General features: G+C 36.8%; 1 protein-coding gene across 8 annotated transcripts in view; it reads right to left on the bottom strand.

Annotated features, from left to right (window-relative positions):
• The window catches only part of KCTD8 (potassium channel tetramerization domain containing 8), a 238,303-nt gene that overhangs the window by 183,369 nt on the left and 30,082 nt on the right, over positions 1-24,852 (bottom strand). Inside the window, exons 2-4 of one of the 8 annotated variants that reach the window (XR_004679232.1) lie at positions 8,116-8,167; positions 4,120-4,213; positions 310-2,149 (exon numbers count right to left, since the gene is read on the bottom strand). The exons of 2 other annotated variants lie outside the window; for them this stretch is intronic. Coding sequence is in view for 1 of the 6 variants with exons in the window: in XM_035005055.1 (XP_034860946.1) it covers positions 8,139-8,167 (29 nt within the window). In the remaining 5 variants the exon portion in view is untranslated. Of the gene's footprint in view, positions 1-309; positions 2,150-3,532; positions 3,571-3,762; positions 4,214-7,957; positions 8,168-24,852 lie in introns of those variants that run through there. 5 more of the 8 variants (XR_004679234.1, XR_004679233.1, XR_004679231.1 and 2 more) reach the window with 5 other exon arrangements.

The following is a 24,852-nucleotide window of genomic DNA, read 5'->3' as shown; positions in this document are numbered from 1 at the left end:
TATGAACGCTTGAGGGGGGTTGGAGTTGAACAAAACAGAATTTATCACAATTACTCTGTTTACTGGCCATAAAGTCAGCACGTCTGTATGTAAAGACGTGGTTTATGCATCCCAATAATGAAAAAATAAATTTCAATCAATCATACAAGAAGAAAAGCTGAATTACCTTTGTATTTTTTTCTCTATAAAAAAATACTGCAAAATCATTTTAATAGGGAGAAGGTCAAGGAACTGCATTTGTTTGCTAGGGCTACCATAACAAAATATTGCAGACTGGGGGGCTTACACAACAGAAATGTATTTCCTCACAGTTCTGGAGGCTGGATGTCCAAACTCAAGGTGTCAGCAGGTTTGTTTTCTCCTCAGGCCTCCCTCCTTGGCTTGCAGATGGCAACCTTCTCACTGTTTCCTCACATGGTCTTCCTTTGTGAGCATACATCCCTGGTGTCCCTTTGTGTGTTTTTCTTCTTCTTCTTCTTCTTCTTCTTATAAGGAGACCAGTCAGACTGGATTAGGGTCTACCCTAAAGGCCTTCTTTTAATTTAATTACCTCTTAAAGGCCCTATCTTCATTCTGAGATACTTGGGATGAGAATCTCAACATGTGAATTTTGGGGGAACACAATCCAGCCCATAACAGACACTACGAGTATGTAGCCATAAAATGTAGTGGAAAAAAGTAACCTTTGTAGAAGTATGTCATTTTTATGGACTTTGAAATGTTTTTGCTATTTGTCACCTTTTTTAAATGTGCAAGTTGTTGTAATTTATTTTCTCATGTGTGAGAGAAATTCATTTTTGTATTCACCTAGTTTTGTATTCACAATTTATTTTGTATTCTTTCAGGAGAGCTGCCTGCCCCTGACACTGCATCGGATTCAGTCCCTACAAAACTAAGATCCACCTCCATCTCAGTTTCTATGTCTTCATAGAGTGTCAGGATTCAACTGACTAATCTCTAAAATAGAAATCATTTTATTGACATTGAAAAAGATGTCATGTCCATTTTAATATAAGATACCTACATTTTCAAAAGACATGGTCATCTCTGAAAAGTCATAGATTGAAATTCTTTCCTTAGAAGACCAAAAAATAAAAGGTTATTTTTTCTCCTAATATTCAACTGTCCTTAAGTCCAAACATTAAATTCCTTGCTGTGTTCTCATTACATTATATTTCATGTCTTGTTACTATTTCTCTCTATAAAGGTCATAAGTACAAAATTTTTAGATTACCAATGAGAAAATTTTGCCTAGTGACACAAACAAGATCTACATGGGCCTGACATTGCCAAGAAGACAAATAAGTATGACATTTTATCTTTCTGTATTATAATCTATGCATCATTCTTTAATGGGACACTAATTGTATAAACCCTGTATAGAGTTTCTCCTAGAACATCAGCATGTCCTTGAATATGATCCAAATTTTGTCTCCCGCCTAAGAAGATAGAATCCAGAAGAGGAAATAAGCTGAATGACCTCAAGAGCTGTCCAGTTTGACAGACACCCAGGGGACTAATGAGATGAAGTAATTGGGTATCTAATTTATAAAATCCTCATGTTTTGCATTTCAAGATATCTCCTAACTCACACTCATTCAACATTCTATCATTTTACATTTAATTTCATGTTTGAAGTCACATAAAAGTAATGAAGCTTCAATCAATCTCACTTTCAACATTCCCTGAAATGTTGAGAAGAATTTAGGTCAGACTTTCAGCCGCTAAATGCCTCTCTTGTTTCATAATAATCACAGTTCACCTTCATTCAGCAATGTTTGAAGTAAAATATTTTGGGTTTCTTAGGACAAAGCTGCTTTGAAAAGCCTAAAAAAATTACAGGTCAAAGTAGATAACTGCAGTTTTATTTTTCTAAATTTATATTTCATGAGGCTTCTTAATTTAGATCTGGATTTCGACCTCCTGAGATCTAATATTCATGACCAAATATACCAGCTTTTGGCCCAACCAAAACAACAATAGAAAAAGGATTTAAAACACCCACACATGGTCCTAGGTTAAAACAACAAAATCACTTGCAAAATGAGCTCTTCTCATCACAGAAGAGTAGAAGGAGTGGCCACGGCTACTTAGAGTCATTCTTCTTCTTTTCTTCTGTTTTCTTCTCAGGATCTTTACTCAAATAGCCCTACTTACCAAGAAGAAGGTGTTATCCAGTTTTATCCTAATGCAAGAAAAAAACTAGAAAGTTTCTTAAGGGCAGACAAGGTTAATGTGGTGATCAACTGATCAATCATCACTCTAGATATGAGTATTTTGAAGGACTTGCCCTGTTTCCTCCAGAGAACAAGCAATAAGACAGTTTTTCTCATCCCAAAGCATGTCTTTATGCTCTGAGCCATTCTCATAACAAGGATTGGTTGGAGAGAACTGGACAAGAGTAGAAGAAAGGGGTGGCCATGCTAGAAGACTGACATGTTATTTTGGCAGCCCTGCTTTCTTTGAGATTAACACTTCTATTTTGCATTTCTTTGTAAAATTACAGCTAATGAAAAAAAATGTATCATGTCTCCTTTAGATTGAGACATTTCTGCTTTCTTCATAGTACCCTGGACTCCTCTTCCACTTCCCACACTGGAACAGCATCCAAAGATAAGGAGATGAATATACAGTGAATATCAGTTCTCAGGTTTAGGTAAAAAAAGGGACAAGTTTTTGGTAGTCAGTGCAGTACTCAAAGTATATAATGGATAGCTTTCATGAGTTAAATACAGCTGGGATATTCAACTTCAAAGTATAATTTTATGCATCGAAAGATATGGCTCTGCTCTTAAGTCAAACAGAATCTATAAAATATCAAATCTAAGAAAAGGATGTAGGAGCATAAATATCTAAAGGAATGACAACTTTAACCAAAAAAAAAAGTTGAAGTACAATTTTTGAAAAAAAAATATTTATGATTCCAGTGAAGGAGATCCCATCTGTGCTTCTTGTCACATTATTTTTATTCTTAAATTTACATATTGTATTTACAAATGTTTCTGTTCTCAGGTTAATTTTAAGAGCTCAAGTTGGGTATTTAAATGTTTGAATTAAGCATAACAACTAAATAAATATAAGAACACAAATCTTGGATGTTAAATGTATATATATGACTATCTAATTTTTCTCCTTAATCGTCAGCAAACACTTGAGTTCAGTTCCATTTGTCTTAAATAGCCCACTAGACATATCCATTTCATATTCCAATCATCATCCCATAATTTTCTAAATGCATTACTTTTTCTTCCTCAAAAAAGTACTGCTTTGCATTGTCCTTACTTCAATCAATATTATCACAATCCTTCCAATTATTTAAACCTTAAATTTCAGCATCTTCATTCTCTCATTCAACTCTTTCATTCCCAAACAAGTTCAAAAGATACTGCCTTCAAAAAATCTCCTAGGGGCGCCTGGGTGGCTCAGTCGTTGAGCGTCTGCCTTCGGCTCAGGTCATGATTCCAAGTCCTGGGATCCAGCCCCGCATCGGGCTCCCTGCTCCGCGGGAAGCCTGCTTCTCCCTTTCCCACTCCCCCTGCTTGTGTTTCCTCTCTCGCTGTGTCTCTCTCTCTGTCAAATAAATAAATAAAATCTTTAAAAAAGAAAAAAAAAAATCTCCTAATTTATTAACTTAGTCTAGGTTCTCATCATTCTCCTCTCAGTTGCTATGACAAACTCCTTATTCATTTTAATGCTTCAAAGACTATCTTTTCAATTACCCTGGTATAGTCACCACATTATTATTTTTTTTTTTAATTCAACACTTTCATCATGACATTCCATCAGCCTGGAATCAAATCCTTCAATAATTCTTCATCACCTACTGAAACAAGTTTAAACTTTCCAGTCTGTTATTGAGGATAACACTACCTAAATTTCTCTCCTATCAAACCCTACCATTATAATCAGAATATGCTCCTCAAGTCCTACAAATAACCCTAGGTCTCTGACTTGCTGATTTTCTATCCCACACACCACTCTCCGCACAAAGGATATTCTCCTACTCACGGCCCACTGAATCCTCATGCTTCAGAAGCTAATCTGGTCTCACCTCTTCTCTGATTTTTTTTTTTCCCCTTATGTCATCAGAAGTAGTACAGCAGAGTAGGAAACACATACGCTGAGGTTTCAGGCAACTCTGAGATCAAATCCCAGCCCTGTCATCTATCCACTGTGAAAGGCAAGTTAAGTCCTTGAACCTTAGCTTCGTTATCTGCAAGACAGGCCAAAATAATACGGCCAACGAAAGATTAAATGAAACACTGTATGAAAAGTACTAGCATAGACTAGTGATTTTACTTGGCAGTCTATTAAATACTAATCCATACTTCTAAGTATAATCATAAAATAGTTGTTAAAATTATAACCTTGACTCATTACATGATCCCTAAATATTAAACAAAAAGGAAATCTCTCTCATACTTTTAGTGTTGCCCATACATTCTATGTTCTATGAATCCTTTGAAAATTGATAATATATACTTGGTATATACGTTACATTTAACTATAATTCTTTACTAACAACAACAAAAAATAATCCCCTCAAATGACATATACACAAACAGAAAGACAGGGTTTAATATAGTTAACAGTTGAGAAATTAGTATGATTTTTCAATCAGAAAGACCTGAATGGAAAATTTCTAATCATCCTTTCAGCGTTATGATTCTTCTAAGTAAAATGACTGACAAAGAATAAAGTGAGATTTTTATATATCCAAGGGGGACCCCCAAGCAATGTCTGCAGCTCTTCCAAGACAGAACTATCATCTGGTATAAAGCTGTACTGGAAGAGCAGTTCGCATCCCCTAATGGGCAGGAAGACAAGCTTCTGACTAGAGTAGTTTAGCTGTAAAAGGCACGGTTGTAGCCAGGTCAGCACCCATTTGGAGAAATTATGAGGAATTGATGGGGAAAGAGGGGCATTCAGAGACCAAGAAATAATGGTGAAGTGACAGCTTGGGAGCTATCCTTAGCTTACACAAAAATAATCATTTTAAGGGACCTACAGGAACATTTCACCAACTGGATAGAAGTCACTGAGCTAGCAATTTCAACCATGTAGAAAAATATGCTCAAGAATCTGCAGCATATCTTGATGAGAACTGAGTAGTATATGGAACTATTGAATCACTACGTTGTACACCTGAAACTAATATAACACTGTTATGTTAACTACACTGGAATTAAAATTTTAAAAAGTTATAAAATATTAACAACTATACTAAAAAATATTAACACATATGGTATGCTGTGAGATTCTAATGTTGAATTTTCAGAAATTTTGTAAGCCAGTTAAGCAAAATCATTATTAAACATTAAATTATATAAACTTACAATTAAATAAATTATTTTAAAAACAAAAAAGCAAAAAAGAATCTGCAGGGAGAAAAAAGCTTTCGGCAATCTTACTATTTTAGAAACAACGGAATAACCTTCATTACCAGTTTTCTAGTTTGTAGTATATTTTAAAACAGCAAGTGGTTAGAATAAATGATAGAATAAAGTGCCTGAGAAACCGAGAAAAAAACAAAACTGTCAACTGAATGCCTGACATAAAAGACAATAGGAAAAAACTCACAAGAATCCAAAGCATAGGATTCTGGGGCTTTTATTGCAAGCTCCTTCAGCCTTATATGTATATTTCAATTGCTCCTGGGGCATCACTTTATTAATAGCACAATAAAATGACTAGTATTCTTAATGAGAAACCTTAATTTTAATCATTCTCCAAAAATCTCTTTCTAAAATGTGCTGCACAATTCCCTCTTACTACACATATTACACCAACTCTAATATAGCCTTTTTTTCTTTACGTTTCCTAAGACATTGCAATAAAACAGGTAAAATACTTACACTTTGAGAATAAAAAGTAAGATCTCTTTACTCTGTAAATTATATAGAAATTGTGTTCAAGCTAATAAGTACAGCCTTCTGTTTGTTGGAGCTCAGCACCACTCAGGATTAATGTCTAGTGACAAATATTGACTAAATAGAATACTAATCACAATAATGATAAACATGCATTGATTGAGCTCTTTCCATGGTTGAACACTAGGTCATGCTCTTTGCCTGTTTCATCTTATTTAATAGTCTCAATAATTTTTATGATATAACTACAATTATTATTCTCATTTTACAGTTGAGAAAACCAAAGCATACAAAGGTTAAGTCATCTGCCCATGTTCATAATGAAAAGGGAAAATGGCATATATGCTGTGATCCACAAATGTGGCATCTTCCAAGATGGCTGTACAAAGTAACAAGTGTTACATGATAGTTTCTGACATCAAACAAGTTTAGGGAACTTAAGGTGGCTTCAACAGACTTTACCCAGGACTTCCAAGTGACTTTAACATCCCAAGGGTCACTAGGTCTCCAAGAACAGTGATTAAAATGTAGAATAATATTTAGTATATCCCACAATTATTTGATAACACATTCCATTTTTCTTAGAGCACCCTAAAAAGAGTATTTCTTGGAAGAAATTTGGAGAAACACTTACTTATAAAAAGTACAAAATGGGCACCTGGGTGGCTCAGTTGGTTAAGCGACTGCCTTCAGCTCGGGTCATGATCCCAGGGTCCTGGGATCGAGTCCCACATCAGGCTCCCAGCTCAGCAGGAAGCCTGCTTCTCCCTCTCCCACTCCCCCTGCTTGTGTTCCTGCTCTCGCTGTCTCTATCTCTGTCAAATAAATAAATAAAATCTTTAAAAAAAAAAGTACAATAATTATTTTCATATAATCATTAGTTGTGACATCCTTGGTACAAAGCTAAGAACCTAATGTCAAAAAACACAATTTACAAAAATCTATGTTCTTCCAAATGTGGTACACATGGTGTTATGGGTTGAATTGTGTCCCCCAAATAAGATACATTGCAATTCTAACCCCTAGGGCTTCAGAATACTAATTTGTTTGGCAACAGGGTTGTTACCAATGTAATTAGATAAGATGAAGTCATAGTGGAGTAGGGTACACTCTTATTCTGATATGACTAGTATCCTTATAAGAAGAGGACAGAAGAAGAGGACAGGAAGAATGTCATGTGAAGACACACAGACACACAGGAGAAATGCCATGTGATGACCCAGGCAGAGATTAAAGTACTGCCATTGCAAGCCAAGGAAAGCCACGGGCTGACAACCAGAATCAGATAGGAAAAGGCAAGGAAAGAGTCTACTCAAGAGCCTCAGAGAGGGAGAACGGCACTCCAGGTACCTTGATTTCGGACTTCCCCAGAAATCTAAGAGAACAAATTTCTGTTGTTTTAAGCTACCCAATCTGTGGTACTTTGTTACAACAGGCTAGGAAACTAACATTCATGAGTTACCATAGACAAAATTTTGATACTTTGAACATGGGATAAAATCTAGAATATTTGGAGTAAAGTATCTAGAACACCTAGAAACTCAATTTTCTTACCTGGAAAATGGGGCTACCAGCTCATACCTTACAAAATTATGATAGTGACTAACTGGGATATGGGAAGCAAGCAAGACATTCCTACATTAGCTACTTCATTCTATCAATATTATCTCTCCAGCCACCAGCCTTGAGTTACCTCATAAAGCTCCAAAGTTATTTTAGTGAAGAAAGAATAGATATTATAAATAGGTTCCCAACTTATATATAATTTCCCAGACACAGTATCCATAAAATGTTATGCATTAGCTTAATGGCCCAGAAGAGTTAGTACAACTTCTAAAAGCAATACATCTACTAGAAGACAGTATGGAGCCATATATCTTCGAAAATTAGCCTTCTGTGAAAGGGATTCCTACAAAATCTGTTTCTTTGATTAACTTGGTAGGCAGACCTTGGCCTAAGATTACAAATTTTAAAAGTATTTAATTGGATAAAATAGTCTTCAAGTATATAATGGAATGCAAAAGAATGCACTTACTATCTTGACATTCAAAATACAATTTAAAATTAATGTTATTTTTCTAGCCATATTTTCAATTAGCTAAATTATCTAATATGATGTAAAGCTGTTTGCCTAAGACTTCATGTAGATAATTTTTACTTATTCAAAGGGCTTGTCCAAAGCACATACACACACAAAAAAATACTTCTTTTCTTTCTTCTGAGCCCTTTCTCCCAGTTTTCTTACCTTGTCACGATCATGCTTCCCTGCTATTGCAATTTATTCATGAGTACAGGACCTATAAAATGAATAGATAATGCCATAAAATATTGCCTACATGCCATCTAGAAGTCACTCCTGGGTCAAAGATGCTTATTCTGCCTTTATATTTTGCTGTTTAATACAGTATCCTATAATAACAGTACCTATTATATCTCATCAGGTCAATGCAAACACATTGGAACACCCTCAAAAAGGAAGATTTATTGTATAATTTACCTAAATAGACAGTGAAAAGCATGAGTACATCTAAATGAGGAGTCAGATTGAAGTACTTGCTAAAATTTAAGAAACTCAGATATGTGCTACAGTTATAAGTAACTGAATTAGCATCCTTAGAAAATGAGCAATTCCATGCAAGTGAATTCCCCAGGTAAATGAAACTTGCAACTTTAAAAGGTAAACTTTAGAAAAGAAATTCTCATTCCTACAGATGGAAATCTTTGAAATATATGACCTCATCTTCTGATTTCTAGTTGGTAAGTAAAAGAAGTACTTGAACTTCAATATAACATTAACCTATAAGGTTATAACCATATAAGGAATAAGATGAGTTATTACAGAAATCTGCCTAAAGGACTAGATTTCTCCCAAATCAATGCTTAAAGAGCAGTCTGGAAATCTAATTATAGCATTGTTAAATGTGAAAAATGTCATTATGCAATCAGTAGTATTGCCTCGCCCACAGAAAGACTAGGTAGTTGTGGTAGACAGAATAATGCTTCTGGCAAAACATCCACCCTCTGATCCCCAGAACTTGTGAACATGTTACCTGACACACAAAAGAGATTGTACAAATGTGATTAAGTTAAGAATCTTGATGGGGGGATGGGTGAGGTAGATAACCAAGCATTATCAAGGCAGGCCCAGTGCAATAACAAGGATCATTATAAGTGAAAGAAAGTGGCCAGGGAATCGGACAGAGAGACAGAGAGGCAAAAACAGAGAAAGAGACAGACTGGTTTGCAATGTTACTCCGCTGGCTTTGAAGATGGGAGGGGACCAGGAACCAAGGAATACAGGCAGCTTCTAGAAGCTGGAAAAGCCAGGAAACAGATTGTCTCCTAGAGCCTTCAGAAGAAAACACAGCCCTGACAACACCTAGACTGCAGCCCAGTGAGATCTATTCAGACTTCTGACCTCTAGAACTGTGAGATGTACATTGTTTTAAGCCTCTAAGTTTGAGGTAATTTGTTAGAGCTGTAATAGGAAGCTAGTATGGTGGTCTTCATAGAATACTGAAAAAAAGAACAGTGAAAAAGAGCAAAAGATTGGGAAGATTTTTTACTCAGGATGACCAAAGTAAAGAGACCCTGAAGTACGCTAGTTATTAAAAAGGTGTGTGTACTCTTCTTGGTCGGGAGGTCTTGGGCTTTTAGGAAACTTGAATAAAAAATTCCACAAGACAATGTAATTACCTCTGATTTGCTTCTGTGCTCACTGTGCAAAAAGCTAATGACTGAATTCTCTAGGATATAAAATAGGAGAAAAAAGTGCTCTGGCTGGTGAATTGTAATTACAAATAGCATTGTCTCCACTATCAATGAGCCCAAAGTAGGAGATATCCCCTGATCCTGATGAGTCCATTTTAAAAGACACTGACAAACTGAGTGTCTGGCCTGTCACGGTTGAGGATTAGATGGATGGCCACTCTTTCTGAAGTCTCAGGGCCCTGTCATGATCCCTTTGTAACACCTTTATTTCACTCCCTTTTATTTCGACACTTCCTTGAATAGATACATTGTAAATTGTTTAAAATATTTTAAAACTGATTCAGGGGCATTATCACAGTAACATAAAGATAGCAAATATATTTTTAGGGCTTGTTAGGTACCAGGCACTATACTGTTAACTTTAACAATCATAAATGTCTTTTAGTCTTCAAAATAATTTCTGAGGCATCGCACAGGTGAAGAAATGATACTTAGAGCAGTTAAGTAACTTATCTAAGATCACACAATTAATAGTGAGCCAGAAATTGAATCCCCATCTGTCTGAACTACAAAGCCCCAAGCTCTGAACAATGATTACTATAATACAGTGATGTTGTTGGGGGTCACTTCTGGTTTTTCACTCACACAGCAAATTGACCCTGAGAGCTAGATTTCTGAAATTCATTTATGGTGTCTTTAATCAGTTTTCCAATCTTGTTATCAGAATTTAACTTATAGCTCCCACAGAAATTAGGAAACAAAGCTTATTAAAAAGTATGTCCAAATTAGAGTTCATAGACTATTACTCTCTAGGAGAGCACTTTACATCAGCCTTGAAAATCATTTAAAAATAAAATAATACCATCTATCCTAGTAAATTAGTTACTCAGAAGAATTTGTCGCATTTATTTGTAATCATTGGTTGTGTGTTTTTCTGGTTAAATTATAAACTACTTGACAGAAAGAACCATGTATTACTTGGGTTTGTATCCCTGTCGAAGGCAAATCCTTAAGAAAAATCTCTTCCAAGAGACCTGAAAAAAAACACCAACAGCACCACTGGATAAAAGTCTCCTTTTTGTGGGAAGCTGGTGACATTAGCAGACTATATAAACTGTATCTATTGTCCTAAACAAGCTGCCTTAAGGTCTGTGTGTCTTTTTCCAAAACTAGAGACTGCATATTGCAATAAGAAGAACACTGGGGCACCTGGGTGGCTCAGTCGGTTAAGCATCTGTCTTCAGCTCAGTCATGATCCCAGGGTCCTGGGATCAAATTCAGTATTGGGCTCCCTGCTCAGTGGGGAGCCTGCTTCTCCCTCTGCCTGCCATTCCCCTTGCCTGTCCTCTCTCTCTCTCTTTCTGACAAATAAATAAATAAATTCTTAAAAAAAAGAAAAAAAGAAAGAAAACACCAAATAGTCTCTATATTCCTAGAAATTGCTTGCTCTTATGTTTAAAAAGAGATAAATTTTCTCTGAAGTGTCGCAGGTGAGTTAAAAAAATTATGTTTGAATGTCATCGAAAGACCCATAATTTCTATCCTCAGAAAAAGGAGTCAAAGCCTATCCCCTTATAAAAAGAGCCCCTAAGCCTATAAAGTATTAAACTTGTCTGCAAGGTAAGACATCATCACTTTTTAATCTCAGTCATTAAAAGAATAATGATAAACTGGAGCCTGGACCTATTGGAACAACTGAATAATTTCACCCTTAGACAGAGGACCAGAAGAAGTTCTAATCAATTAACTTATGAATATTGCTTAAACTATTTGATCAGAAAATAAATGAATAGTAAAACCATTTTGTCTAGTCTGTGTCTCTTGATATCCTGAGATTTCTGTCTCATTGTGATTTTAAAAATTAAAGCACACTGTTTTCCAGAAAGGCCCATCACCCTGACTTGAGCAAATTCCAGACCTATCCAGAAATGATGGTTATTAGCTTTCAATACACATGTGATTTATTAAATGAGTGAACAAATAAATGAATGATGGAAATGTAAATTGATAAAGTATATGACATTAGAGAAAAGAAAATCAATCTGAAGTCGGCTTTGTAAAGGCTGTGTTTAACTTATCTTTAAAATTCAATTTGCTTAAATGAATATAAACCACTAGACCCAAGAATAGGAAAAGCTGATTACAAATGTTAATTAAAATATTTAATTTTGCTGGCCATGATGAGCTACATGAAAAAATATTATTCACACCCAGATAATTCTCAGAGAACTGCCAGACAAGAAAGAAGTTTAATTTTGTGGCAAATTTAGTTAAACATGCTCTTTGCCTATTCAGCCATGCCTATTTAGTATAGTTTTGAATACATGTTATGAGATAAGTCACAATAGAAAAGCAAAATAAGTATGCAATTGTTAAGTATTTGTTTTCTAATCAAGAAGTTAAAATTAGTCTTATAACAGGCTTCCAGTTACGGAAAAAATAAGTCACAGGGATAAAAATACAGCATAGGAAATGTAGTCAATGGTGTTGTAACAACATTACATGGTGACAAATGTCAGTTACACCTGTGGTGTGCACAGCATAACATATAGACTTGTTGAATCCCCATGTTGTACACCTGCAATTAACGTTAACTTTGTGTGTCAACTCTACTTCAGTAAAAAAAAATAAATAAAAAAGAACATACACAAGGGGCGCCTGGGTGGCTCAGTCGGCTAAGCGGCTGCCTTCGGCTCAGGTCATGATCCCGGGGTCCTGGGATCGAGCCCCGCGTCGGGCTCCCTGCTCAGTGGGAAGCCTGTTTCTCCCTCTCCCTCTGCCTGCCACTCTGCCTACTTGTGCTGTCTCTCTATCTCTCTGTCAAATAAATAAATAAAATCTTTAAAAAAAAAAAAAAAGAACAAGCACACACAAAACTAATCTTATTACTAGAAAATAATGTCAATGACACTAATTGGGTTCACCTAACAAAACTGATTTAAGTCAGTGTGGTGTTCCAGGCACTGTGGAGGCTCTGGGTTTACAAAAAGTAAGGTATGTCCCACTCCTCAGTAAACTCAGAGTCTAGCAGAGCAGACAGGTTCAAACATACCTCGCCTAAACACACTCTGATGAATGCTATGATAGAGATCCTTTCCAATGACTGTGTGAGGACCATTAAGGAGTCACAGATTCTGCCTCATCATTGGAGGAAACCAGGTATGTCTCCACAGAGCAGACCACCTAAGCATCTGGCTTTAAAGGATGGCAAAGCAAAGAGGGGACATTACATGAACAGAAGGCAGCGTGAGCAAGCAGAACAGTGAAACTAAATGGCAGCACTACAGAGGGTGAATAGATAGATATGGCTAGAACACAGGATTGGTAAAGGGCAGTAACTGGAAACAGGGCAAAAACTAAGCAAGAGCCAATGGTGGAACAGTTGAAATCTCTTCTGTGACAATAAAATGTGAACTGGAATACCATTCATTCATACATCTTTCTGACCAACTAGAACTTTTCACAGAGGTTTTAACATTTCTTGTTCTGTAATCTTATGGGTAAGCAAGGGGCCAGGCAATGTCAACAGTCATGACGGAAGCCAGAAAGGATCAGAGGGTTATTTTTGGAATCTATGGGAGAGGATTAAAGCTGTGGGTGAAAATAATGGAAAAGACACGAAAGAATCAAAACAGACCTTGCTGAACAACTGCAAGTGTATTACAGTGCTCAAGGCATGGTCCTTGGAATTAGACGTGACTTTGTTAGAATTCCAGCTCCCCACCTAGTAGTGTGAAACTTTGTGCAAATCATATTTAACCTCTTGGAACCTCAGTCTCCTCATCTGTAAAATGGTAAAAACAAATTTTTACTGTGTATTTCCTAAGATTAATTAAGATAATACACAGCACATGAACACACAGAAGATGATCCTAAAAGAGTCGCTATTCCTACTGTAATTTTGGATGTATACCCAGTTTCTTCACATGACAACCACCTTGCATATATCCCAATGTGGCTGTACTTAATAAAACTCAAATTATTTTATTATTCTTACTTTCAAATATTCTAATGAAATACATTCAAATACCCTTAACTAATCAAAAAATTGAATCAAGAATTCAAGGAAAATGATGGCAACTGTGGAAACATAATTTTAAATATTCTTGAGTATCTATATAAAAACATAGAGTTAGTACATAGCAAAACTAAGAACCCATGGACAAAATTTACCAAAACTAGGTAACAAGATATTTTGCAAAGCCCCAAAGTAAAAGTGGGTGAGTTCAAAGCACTAATAGCCATATGACCTTCCTGGTATCATCACTTTATGGAAAAAACAAAGGGAAACAATGAAGCCACTGAGAACAAAAGAACTCCAAAGTAGCCACTAGGTACTCACTGAAAAGTGCCATGGGCCAGTTCTAAGAGCCATCACTGAATGGATGGCTTCTCCCCACTCCAATAGTGTCTCAAGATAAGGGCTGATAGAGCTAGAACAGTTTAATGGATGTGGCTTTTTTTTTTTAAGATTTTATTTATTCATTTGAGAGATAGAGAGAGCCAGCTCACAAGAGCAGAGGGGAGGCTCAGAGGGAGAGGAAGAAGCAGACTCCTCCCCACTGAGCAGGGAGCCCCATGCAGGGTTCAATCCCAGAACCTCAAAATCATGACCTGAACCAAAGGCAGATGCTTAACTGACTGAGCCACCCAGGCACCCCTAATGCATGTGGCTTCTAAAAAGGGACCTTCCAAGCTGTCTTTTTGATACTGAGGAAAAATTGTTCATAATGGAATCAAAACACAGCAGAATAGAGGCAAAAGGGAGAAAGGAATAAGAAAGCCCAAGAAAAAAGTAGCCTTTGGGAACCACGCCAAGAAATCTCAGAAAACAAGGCACCATATTATTTCAATGCTACACAAAAACTACCGACTATTGGGAAATCTACCAAATTACTCAGGTTCTTTAACAGATAAATCATAAGAGGGAGAAGAGGGAGGGGAAGAGGAATGAAGACTTTTGAGTACCACTTGGAGATACAGAGTTGAAAGAGCTTCTCTCCCAACCTTAAACAAAATGTGATGCGTGTCTTAGTCCATCGGGCTGCTATAACATAACACCATAGATTTGGCAGCTTATAAACATCAGAAATTTATTTCTCACAGTTGTAGAAGCTGGGAAATGCAAGATCAAGGCACCGGCAGATTCAGTGACTCGTGAGGAGGATCCACTTACTGGCTCAGAGGCAGCCATCTTTCACCTTGTCTTCACATGGGTGAAAGGTGTGAGGGAGCTCTCTGACACTAATCCCATCCAGGAGGGCTCCACTGCCATGACCTAATCACCTCCCAAAGACCTCACCTCAAAATACCATTACATCAGACATTAGGATTTAATATATAAATTTTGAGGGGACACAAATATTCAGTCTACAGCAGTGAACAAACAGCAACTTGACAACTTGAACTTACTGAAGTCCTAGGTCACAGGGTAAGCAACTGACCCAAAATCTCAGGAGAGTCAGGTGCCTACAGGAAGAGGTGAGCAGTGACTTAATTAACCAGGATACATCTGGACAATAGGAAGACGAGATAAAGGGTCAACAAACTTTTTCTTCATAGGGCCAGATAGTAAATGGCTTTCACCTTTGGAGGCCATACAGACTGGGTCATAACCACTCATCTATGTCAAAAACAGTCATAGCTAATAGGTAAATGAATGAGCATGGACGTGTCCCAATAATTTATTCACAAAAAACACAGAGCAGGCCATTGTTTGCCACCCCTGAGCTAGATGATGGATCAGTTGCTGGAGACTGAGTGTTCACTGGCAAGAGAGAGTAAAGTTCCTGAGAGCTGTAAACATAGACAGAATTCACATCCTCTTCCAGGCTTCTCCCCCAGGCACTCAGAGAAAAGATCAGGAAAATCCTGAGGAAGTCTCCCTCGTGGAATAAAATAATAATTCCTAACAGAGCAATTCAGATAGTATTATTCGAGTTACAGGGAAGGATTATAAGAATGTCAGGAAGCTAATTAAAACCTGTCAGAAAATGAAGTCTCTAAAGGAACTACAATTAAACATTTAAAATAGAGTAGGGTTCATGGTCTTCAGTCCTTAGGATGGCACCTGTCCAGAAACAAAAATAAGCTGCTTTTTAGAAGGGGGGTAGGAGGGGAAAAAAACGACTGAGTGAATTTCCAACAAAAAGGCAAGGGACTTGTAGAATCTCTTCATGAAGGTGTTTTTAAAATTATCGTTTTCTTTTTTCTTTTTTTGGTCATTTTATTATGTTTTGTTTGATTCAGATAACTGAGATAGCATAAGTGGGTTTCCCTGAAAGCAAAATGTTTCTTCATACCCTCTGATTTTATGATATTTACTGATATATAGTATATGTTTCCTTCCAAGAAATAGAACAAATTTCTGAAGATAAGGCTTTGCAAAGAACCTACCCAAACAGTTCACAAAAGTCTCATCACAATATAAGCATGATAGGGGTATTGTATGACTCCCTATCACTTGCCTACCTTTTCTAATAGATAAAATGCTTGGAAATTTGGAAAAAAACATGCAACATCTGTTTCAGATGTTTCAATGTTTGATGCAACTACTATTGGGAGAAAGCCCAGAATCCTTATAGTATAGAAAAAAAAGTCACAATGGCCTGTTCATAATAATGTTTATGGTTTCCAATTTTAACTAGGGATCTCCTTTTTTTCTTTATTTAAACTATTCTGTGCTTAAGAGCAATTATATAATCTGAGCGTGAGCGTGCGCATTAAGTAACTGCTCCTAAAATATATGCCATTCATTCTTATTTTTTTTTAAAGATTTTATTTATTTATTTGAGACAGAGAGAATGAGAGACAGAGAGCATGAGAGGGAGGAGGGTTAGAGGGAGAAGCAGACTCCCTGCCGAGCAGGGAGCCCGATGCGGGACTCAATCCCGGGACTCCAGGATCATGACCTGAGCCGAAGGCAGTCGCTTAACCAACTGAGCCACCCAGGCGCCCCATTCATTCTTATTTTTGTTACTTAGAAATATGTTTCTAAACGTCTATGCTAAATGTAATTCACAGCATTCTTTAGCATTGAAATAGAAATCTCAAACTTGACATTCACATCCTTAACTTAGAACGTCACTCACTCCTCCTTAGTTTTTCTATCTACTTATTAGCCATTCGGTGGCTAATTGATTAGACCCCTCTCACCAAGGGAACAATAAAAAGTACTAAATTTAAATCTATCGAATTTTGTTATTAGAAAGTCTCTCAATTTAGGGCACCTGGGTGGCTCAGTTGGTTAAGTGACTGCCTTCGGTTCAGGTCATGATCCTGGAGTCCCGGGATTGAGTCCCGCATCAGGCTCCCTGCTCGGCGGGGAGTCTGCTTCTCCCTCTGACCCTCCTCCCTCTCATGCTCTCTGTCTCTCATTCTCTCTGTCTCAAATAAATAAATAAAATCTTTAAAAAAAAAAAAAAAGAAAGTCTCTCAATTTAGAAATTAAAATATTTATAATATGAAAATATTTTTCTCCATTATTAATTGCTGGAGTGAATACCTTTGAGAAATATTTATTACTGTGATTTTCCATTTGGGTATGCAGGAGTAGGGGGAGGAGATAGAACCAACCCCCTAGCCAAGAAAGAACATATATTAGAATTCCTTGGAGAGTACATATTGTTTAAAGGAATTCTCTCCAAATTTGTATTGTGTGCTTTAAAAAAAAAGAAAACCATATCACATTTGAAGTAGAGCTAATAATTTTATTAATATATAAAAATTAAAACACAATACAACCCTGGATGCTTAGAACGCTGTTACATTGACAGAAATAGTAGAACTTGTAGAAGAAGGTGTTTTTAGGGTACAGTAGAATGAGACAGAAAGAAGAGGGTTTGGAGATGGGTCTGGCTAAGCTTCATCCCAACTGCCCTGCAGGTAGATGTTTTGACCCTGGATAGGAAGCTTAATCATGTTGAGTCTCAATTCTCACAGTAGTAGAATGAGAGGGACAATGTCCTCTTCATAGGGCAATTAGGAGATGATGAAATAATATAAAGGGCCTAAGACAGTACCAAGTACTTAGTTCATATCCAGCAAATATCCCTTTCCATGTTCTCAGCCCACGGTGGTAGTGACGGCTGGTGTTATTGCTGGGGCTGTTGGTTTTGGCTAAGAAAGAGACTGGCTTACGACTCTATTTTACCAACCATAAATTTGATGGCTTCAGTTTTCAGGTAAATGTTAACACTGATCTAAGTATGTGAATCTCAACTAGGGCGATTTTGCTCCCCAGAAGACATTTGGCAATATCTGGGGACATTTTTGGTTGTTACATTTAGACCAGGGAGACAAAGAGGCTGTGCTACTGGAATCTATTGGGTAGAGGCTAGGAATGCTACTAAACATCCCACAGCAAAGAATTATTGGACCCAAAATGTCAATAGCACTGAAGTTGAGAAGCCCTGACCTAAATTAATAAAGTTGATACATTCATATTGTTTCTTTGGTGAGTATTTTTTACACAAAGCAGGGTACATGCTTTTCTACTTTTTAGCAATTTTGAAAGTAAGCAATCACAACACTCTGAACACAAAATATTCCATTAGTAAAACAACTATGCTGTTAATTATTTTGTTAATAGTCAAGACATCAGTGAAAAAGAGCTTCTCTGCAGCTCATTAACTGACACAGCTGTGATTCCAGAGAATGTCTGCAAGTCTGTCTGCTTAATAAAAAGTGACCCAATTCCTCTGTTAATTTAAACTGGAAAAAGTTCTTGAGAATGGTCCACAAGAGACAATGAACTTCATCTCCCTTTAAAGGCAAACCCAGAATTCTAAAGACAAATGGAGAGTAAAAAGTTAGCTGAGAAAAAAAAGCACATAATATATGTACCATGAGATATTGTTTACTTGAATCATCAATGATGAAGAAATATAAGTATTTTTAATCCCATTGAGCTATGAACACAAGGTGAGCTGCTTAAAAACATAACGGAAGAGTGCTGTAATCAGCAGATCCATATCCCTTCTATACATTCTGATATTTTATCCTAAAGAGAAGTTTAATTCTTCTGCAGGTATTTAATGAAGCTTCTGAATGAGCCCTGTGACTTGATTTAATAGTAAGCCTTGTGACTTGATTTAACTTACATATTTTCAGGTGCTGATGGTAAAAACAATATATAAATAATATCATAATTTCATACTGAACTATACCTAATAAAGTTGTACTGAGTAGGTAATTTATATAGACACATTTATATAGGCTTTTATCAGACACTATCCATCATTAACCCAAACAAATAGGTTCTTGATCTTATGCAATGAACACTGTCTACTCTTCAGGTCCACAGAGACACTGTTAACTAATATGGGTTGGCGCATCTTTTCTAAAGACATATCTATGGCCTTAAGGGGACTCTCTTGGATCTCTCACCAACTCCCCCAACTGTTCCTCTGGTCCCCATCCAGTCTGGCCATGTACCTATGTCCGCCTCTCTGTACAGGAGCAGCTCCTGGAGTCTCACTTAATTGTTCTCACTCCCAGCCCAGCTTTCTCAGGGCTCTTTCTACTAAGTGACCCTGCTTTTCTACATTATTCACTAGACTCCTACATATACACACAATGTAAACAGCCATTCTCTCTTCTCTGTCAATTTTATCTCTGTGCTTATAAGCAAAAATTGTAGAGAAGCATGGGAAATGCAGAACAGAATAACATTTACAAAATGTTAAAGACCCCTAAATTCTGTTTAGAAAATATCAGCTGGGGTGCCTGGGTGGCTCAGTTGGTTAAGCGACTGCCTTCAGCTCAGGTCATGATCCTGGAGTCCCGGGATCGAGTCCCACGTTAGGCTCCCTGCTCAGCAGGGAGTCTGCTTCTCCCTCTGACCTTCCCCCTCTCATGTGCTCTCTCTCTCTCTCTCTCATTCTCGCTCTCTCAAATAAATAAATAAATAATCTTTAGAAAATATCAGCTGAAAGCAGTCCTGCTTGATATTATTGTATGAGGTTATCAGTTCATCCACCAAAAATAAGTTTAACATTTGCTTCCAACATTAACCCTGAAAAGCTAAACACACGTTTACATCATTTAAAATACCCCAAAAAGTCAACTCCAAAAGTTAACATGGAAATTATATACAGTTCTACTAATTTAATCATAAAGAATATCTACCAGTAATGTCGGTAATATTAAGAAACACTTCATTGTTATATAATTCCCATTATTAAGGACTGAATTGTGTCCCCCAAACTTAATATGATGAAGTCCTGACCTCCCATACCTCAGAATGTGACTATATTTAGAAACAGGATTTTTATAGTGGTAAAGTTTAATGAGATCATTAGGATAGGCCCGAATCTGACTGGTGTCCTTATTAAAAGAGAATATTAGGATACAGACGTACCAGAAGGACACAATCATCTGTGAGCCAAGAAGAGAGGCCTTAGAAGAAGCCAACCATACCAACACCTTGATCTTCTAGCCAGACTTCTAGCCTCCAGAACTGAAAATAAATTTCTATTGTTTAAACCACTCAGTCTGTGGTACTTTGTTATGGCAGCCCCAGCAAACCAATACTAAGATTTTGGGAAAAAAAATTTTAAAGGGAGAAAAGTTCCCACGATTCACAGTCTATTTCCACTATTAACTGTGATTTACTCATGTTAGTCTATCTGCATCCGAAAAGACAAAAGGTAATAGAGCAGGCTAAAGTTAGTCAGCCAGTCTTCCACTTCTCTTGACCCTAAATATCACATAACTATGCTGACATTAAATTAAGTCTGACAAAGCAGTTAGTTTTGCATTCATAAACAGAAGGACATATTTCATTTTGGCCTGGAAACAAAACGTTTTTTATTAATAAAAATGTAAGTACTAAGAGGCAGGAACTTAATCCTCAGGAGGACCTAGACTATATTCTGGTCACTGTCATTGCTTAATCAATAGCGGCTGCATGCTGAAAGAATCAATGAAGAGAAAATACTAGTGGCTTCCACTGACTCCTAACAAGATGGCAAACCAGCACAAGGTACTGCTTCTTACCTAAAAATCACCCTTAGGACAAAAGACAGAGATAATCATAGATCTAAGGAACCAATGTGAAAGCTATGAGAAAGCTGTTGTGGAATTATAATACCATGTGGCGGAGTGTGGGTAGGCACAGTACCTGAGGATTATTTTCAGAGAGACTCTGCTCTTGCCTCTCCTAAATGCTGCTTTGGAAGAGTCATTGTCTGTCCCACACCATTTGCCAGACAGGAATTAGCAGCAGCTGTTATCTATATCAAAGATATCTGATTCAAAAGCAATAAAAATCAGCAATCAATAAAAAGAAGAATTGAAAAAGGAAAACCAAGTAAAATACTACTAAATAACATACTTAAAAAGAAAAGAGAAATTATAAAAAAATTAAATGAAATAATGCATATCAACAAGTACAGGACACTTGCAAAGTTCCATTTAAATGGAAGTTTATTTTAAGTGCATTCATCAAGAAAGAAGACGGGAGAAAATGAGCCAATCACCGAACTTGGACAGTGGGAAAAAGAACAGAGCAAATCCAGAGAAACAAGGAGGAAGAAAATAATAAAAACACTAACAAAAATCAATAAATAGAGAACAAACCACAAAAAAAAAAAATGAGGAAAAAAAGGATTAAAAGCATAAAGGAGATTAGTAAGTAGAATCTAGCAATTCGTTTTGGGAAAGAGAGAGAAGGGAAAGGAATAAAGAAAGGGAGGGAAAGGGGAGGAAGAGAAGAGGGAGAGACGGAGGGGCAGAAGGGGAGAAGGAAGGGTGAAAGGGGAGAGAGAGGAAGGGAGGGGGCAGGGAGGAAAGGAGAAGGAGAGTGAGAGAGGGAGGAGGACAGGGAAAGTGGGAGGGAGGGAGGGAGAGAAGGAGGGAAGGAGAATATACAAATAAAAGACAGAAGTAAAAAATATAGACACAAAAGAATATTAAAATAATAAAAGAATATTATGAGCACCCATACGCTACAAATTTGAAAATCTAGGCAAAACATATACTACTGGAAAGACACAAAATGTCAAATTAGTATGAAAGGAAATAGAAAACTTGAATGGATCAATAAGTATTAAAGAAATTTAAAGGGGCGCCTGGATGGCTCAGTCGTTAAGCATCTGCCTTAGGCTCAGGTCATGGTCCCAGGGTCCTGGGATCGAGCCCCGCATTGGGCTCCCTGCTCGGAGGGGGGGCAGGGAAGCCTGCTTCTCCCTCTCCCTCTCCCCCTGCTTGTGTTCCCTCTCTCGCGGTGTCTCTCTCTGTCAAATAAATAAACAAAATCTTTAAAAATAAATAAATAAATAAAATAAATTAAAAAAACAAAGTCTCTTCCTCCCCAAAATTCTCTGGCCTTGCTGATTTGTAGATGCATTCTACTGAACTATCAAGGAGCGTATCAGTCTTACCTTTCAAGGAAAAGCAGAAAGAAAGCTGCCCCTTTTATAAGGCTAGTTGTAATCTTAATTCAAAAATTAGATAAACACAGTACAAAAAAGAATATTATAAGCCCATTCAATTACAAGTGTATGTGCAAATTCCAAAATAAAATATTAGCCAAATGAAAAGGTATTTAAAATAAAATTCAACATGATCAAGTAGGATTCACCCCAAAACTGTGAGGATATTTTAATACTAAAAAAGAAACTCCAATATAATTTATCATATCAATATACTAATAAAGAGAAAACATATAATTATTTCAAGAGATAAAGAAAAACAAATTGTAAAGAATTTAAACCTTATTTATGATTAAAAAAGAAATTCACTTCCTAGGAATAGAAGGAACAGGCTAAAGTTAGTGATGGTTATAAACTACCTAAAGCAAACATGCTTTAACACTACATTTAAGGGAAAAACTTTGCACACATTCCTTTTAAAATTAAGATAGGCATTCATACAAAACTGTATATTAAATTTCAGGTGACTTACAGAATTGCAGGTTGACAAAGAAACTGTAAGACTATATATGTTCTAGATAGTACTATAAATCTTAGCAACTGTTATAAAAAAAAAAGACAAAGATATAAAAGTAAAAAGACTAAAAGGGAAAGAATAAAACTGTCCTTTAGATAATATGATGGTCTACAACAGAAAGAAATGATAGGATTAGACAAACTATGAAAGCAAAAGAATTTGATCAAATACAAGATCAGTTTACAAAAACCATGAATGTTTTTCTACATTAGAAACTACCAAATAACCAGCTACAAAATATAATGAGAAATAAAATACCTTTCATAATAAAAGAAAACCTACAAAGTAGGAATCAACTTAAGGAAGAAAAGATAAAAGAACACTGGTCTGAATAAAACTAAGCAAATGGAACAAAACAGAGATGCAGAGACTCTCCAAAGCTTAAAAAATAACAATATACAAGTAAGGTCGTATCACAAATCAAGGTAATGAGTAAATTGTTAGCATAAATTAAGGTGGAAAGAATAAATTTCTCTACAGTAATAAAGGATAAATTTCTGTGTAGTGGATAGAAAAATAAATAAAATGCAATCCTGGGGCACCTGAGTGGCTCAGTCGATTGGGTGTCCAGTCTGACTCTTGGTTTGGCTCAGGTCATGCTCTTAGAGTTGTGAGATGGAGCCTCACATTGGGCTCCCCGCTCAGCACAGAGTCTGCTTGAGATTCCCTCTCCCTACCTCTCTTCTGCTCCTCCTCCTCTCTCCCCCTCCCTCACTCTCATAAATAAATGAATAAAATTAAAAAAAAAAAAAAACTAATAGCCAAAGTCATGGTGAAAAAGAAAACCAAAGCGGGAGGCATAACAAATCTGGACTTACAAAGCTGTAATCATCAAGACAAGTATGATAACTGGCACAAAACCAGACACACAGATCAATGGAACAGAATAGAGAACCCAGAAATGAACCTCAACTCTATGGTCAACTAATTTTGACAAAGCAGGAAAGAATATCCAATGGAAAAAAGACAGTCTCTTCAACAAATGGTGTTGGGAAAATTGGACAGCAACATGCAGAAGAATGAAACTGGACCACTTTCTTACACCAGACACAAAAATGAACTCAAAATGCATGAAAGACCTAAATGTGAAACAAGAATCCATCAAAATCCTAGAGGAGAACACAGGCAGCAACCTCTTCAACCTTGGCCACAGCAACTTCTTGCTAGACACGTCTCCAGAGGCAAGGGAAACAAAGGCAAAAAATGAACTATTGGGACTTCATCAGAATAAAAAGCTTCTGCACAGTGAAGGAAACAGTCAAAAAAACTAAAAGGCAACCTGTGGAATGGGAGAAGATATTCGCAAATGACTTATCAGAGAAAGGACTAGTATCCAAAAACCTATAAAGAACTTACCCAACTCAACACCCAAAAAACAAATAATCCAGTTTCTTCCAAAGACATACAAATGGGTAACAAACACATGAAAAAATGCTCAACATCACTTGGCATCAGGGAAATACAAATCAAAACCACAATAAGATACCACCTCCGAGAAACAAACTGAGGAGGTGGAAGAATGGGTTAGCCCAGTGATGGGTATTAAGGAGGGCACGTATTGCATGGAGCACTGGGTGTTATACACAAACAATGAATCATGGAACACTACATCAAAAATTAATGATGTACTGTATGGTGACTAACATAACATAATAAAAATATAAAAAATAAATTAAAAAAGAATATATATTCATAAATTAAAAAAAAAAGATACCACCTCACACCTGTCAGAATGGCTAAAATTAGCAACCCAGGGGGCGCCTGGGTGGCTCAGTCGTTAAGCGTCTGCCTTCGGCTCAGGTCATGATCCCAGGGTCCTGGGATCGAGCCCCGCCTCGGGCTCCCTGCTCTGCGGGAAGCCTGCTTCTCTCTCTCCCACTCCCCCTTCTCGTGTTCCCTCTCTCTTTGTCTCTCTCTCTGTCAAATAAATAAATAAAATCTTTAAAAAAATAAAAATAAATAAAAAAATAAAATTAGCAACCCAGGAAACAACAGATGTTGGTGAGGATGCAGAGAAAAGGGAACCCTCTTACAATGCTGGTGAGAATGCAAGGTGGTGCAGCCACTCTGGAAAACAGTATGGAGGTTCCTCAAAAAGTTAAAAATAGAGTTACCCTACAACCCAGTGATTACACTACTATTTACCCAAAGGATACAAACATAACATTTGAAGGGGCACATGCACCCCAGTGTTTATACCAGCAATATCCACAACAGCCAAACTATGGAAAGAGATGTCCATTGACAGATGAATGGATAAAGATGATGTGTATAGATATAGATATAGATATAGATATAGATATAGATATAGATATAGATA

This window comes from Mirounga leonina, unplaced genomic scaffold, assembly GCF_011800145.1.
Source record: "Mirounga leonina isolate KUSES-001 unplaced genomic scaffold, KU_Mleo_1.0 Mir_129, whole genome shotgun sequence".
In the NCBI taxonomy this organism is placed as follows: domain Eukaryota; kingdom Metazoa; phylum Chordata; class Mammalia; order Carnivora; family Phocidae; genus Mirounga; species Mirounga leonina.
This window is presented reverse-complemented; position numbering and strand designations above follow the sequence as displayed.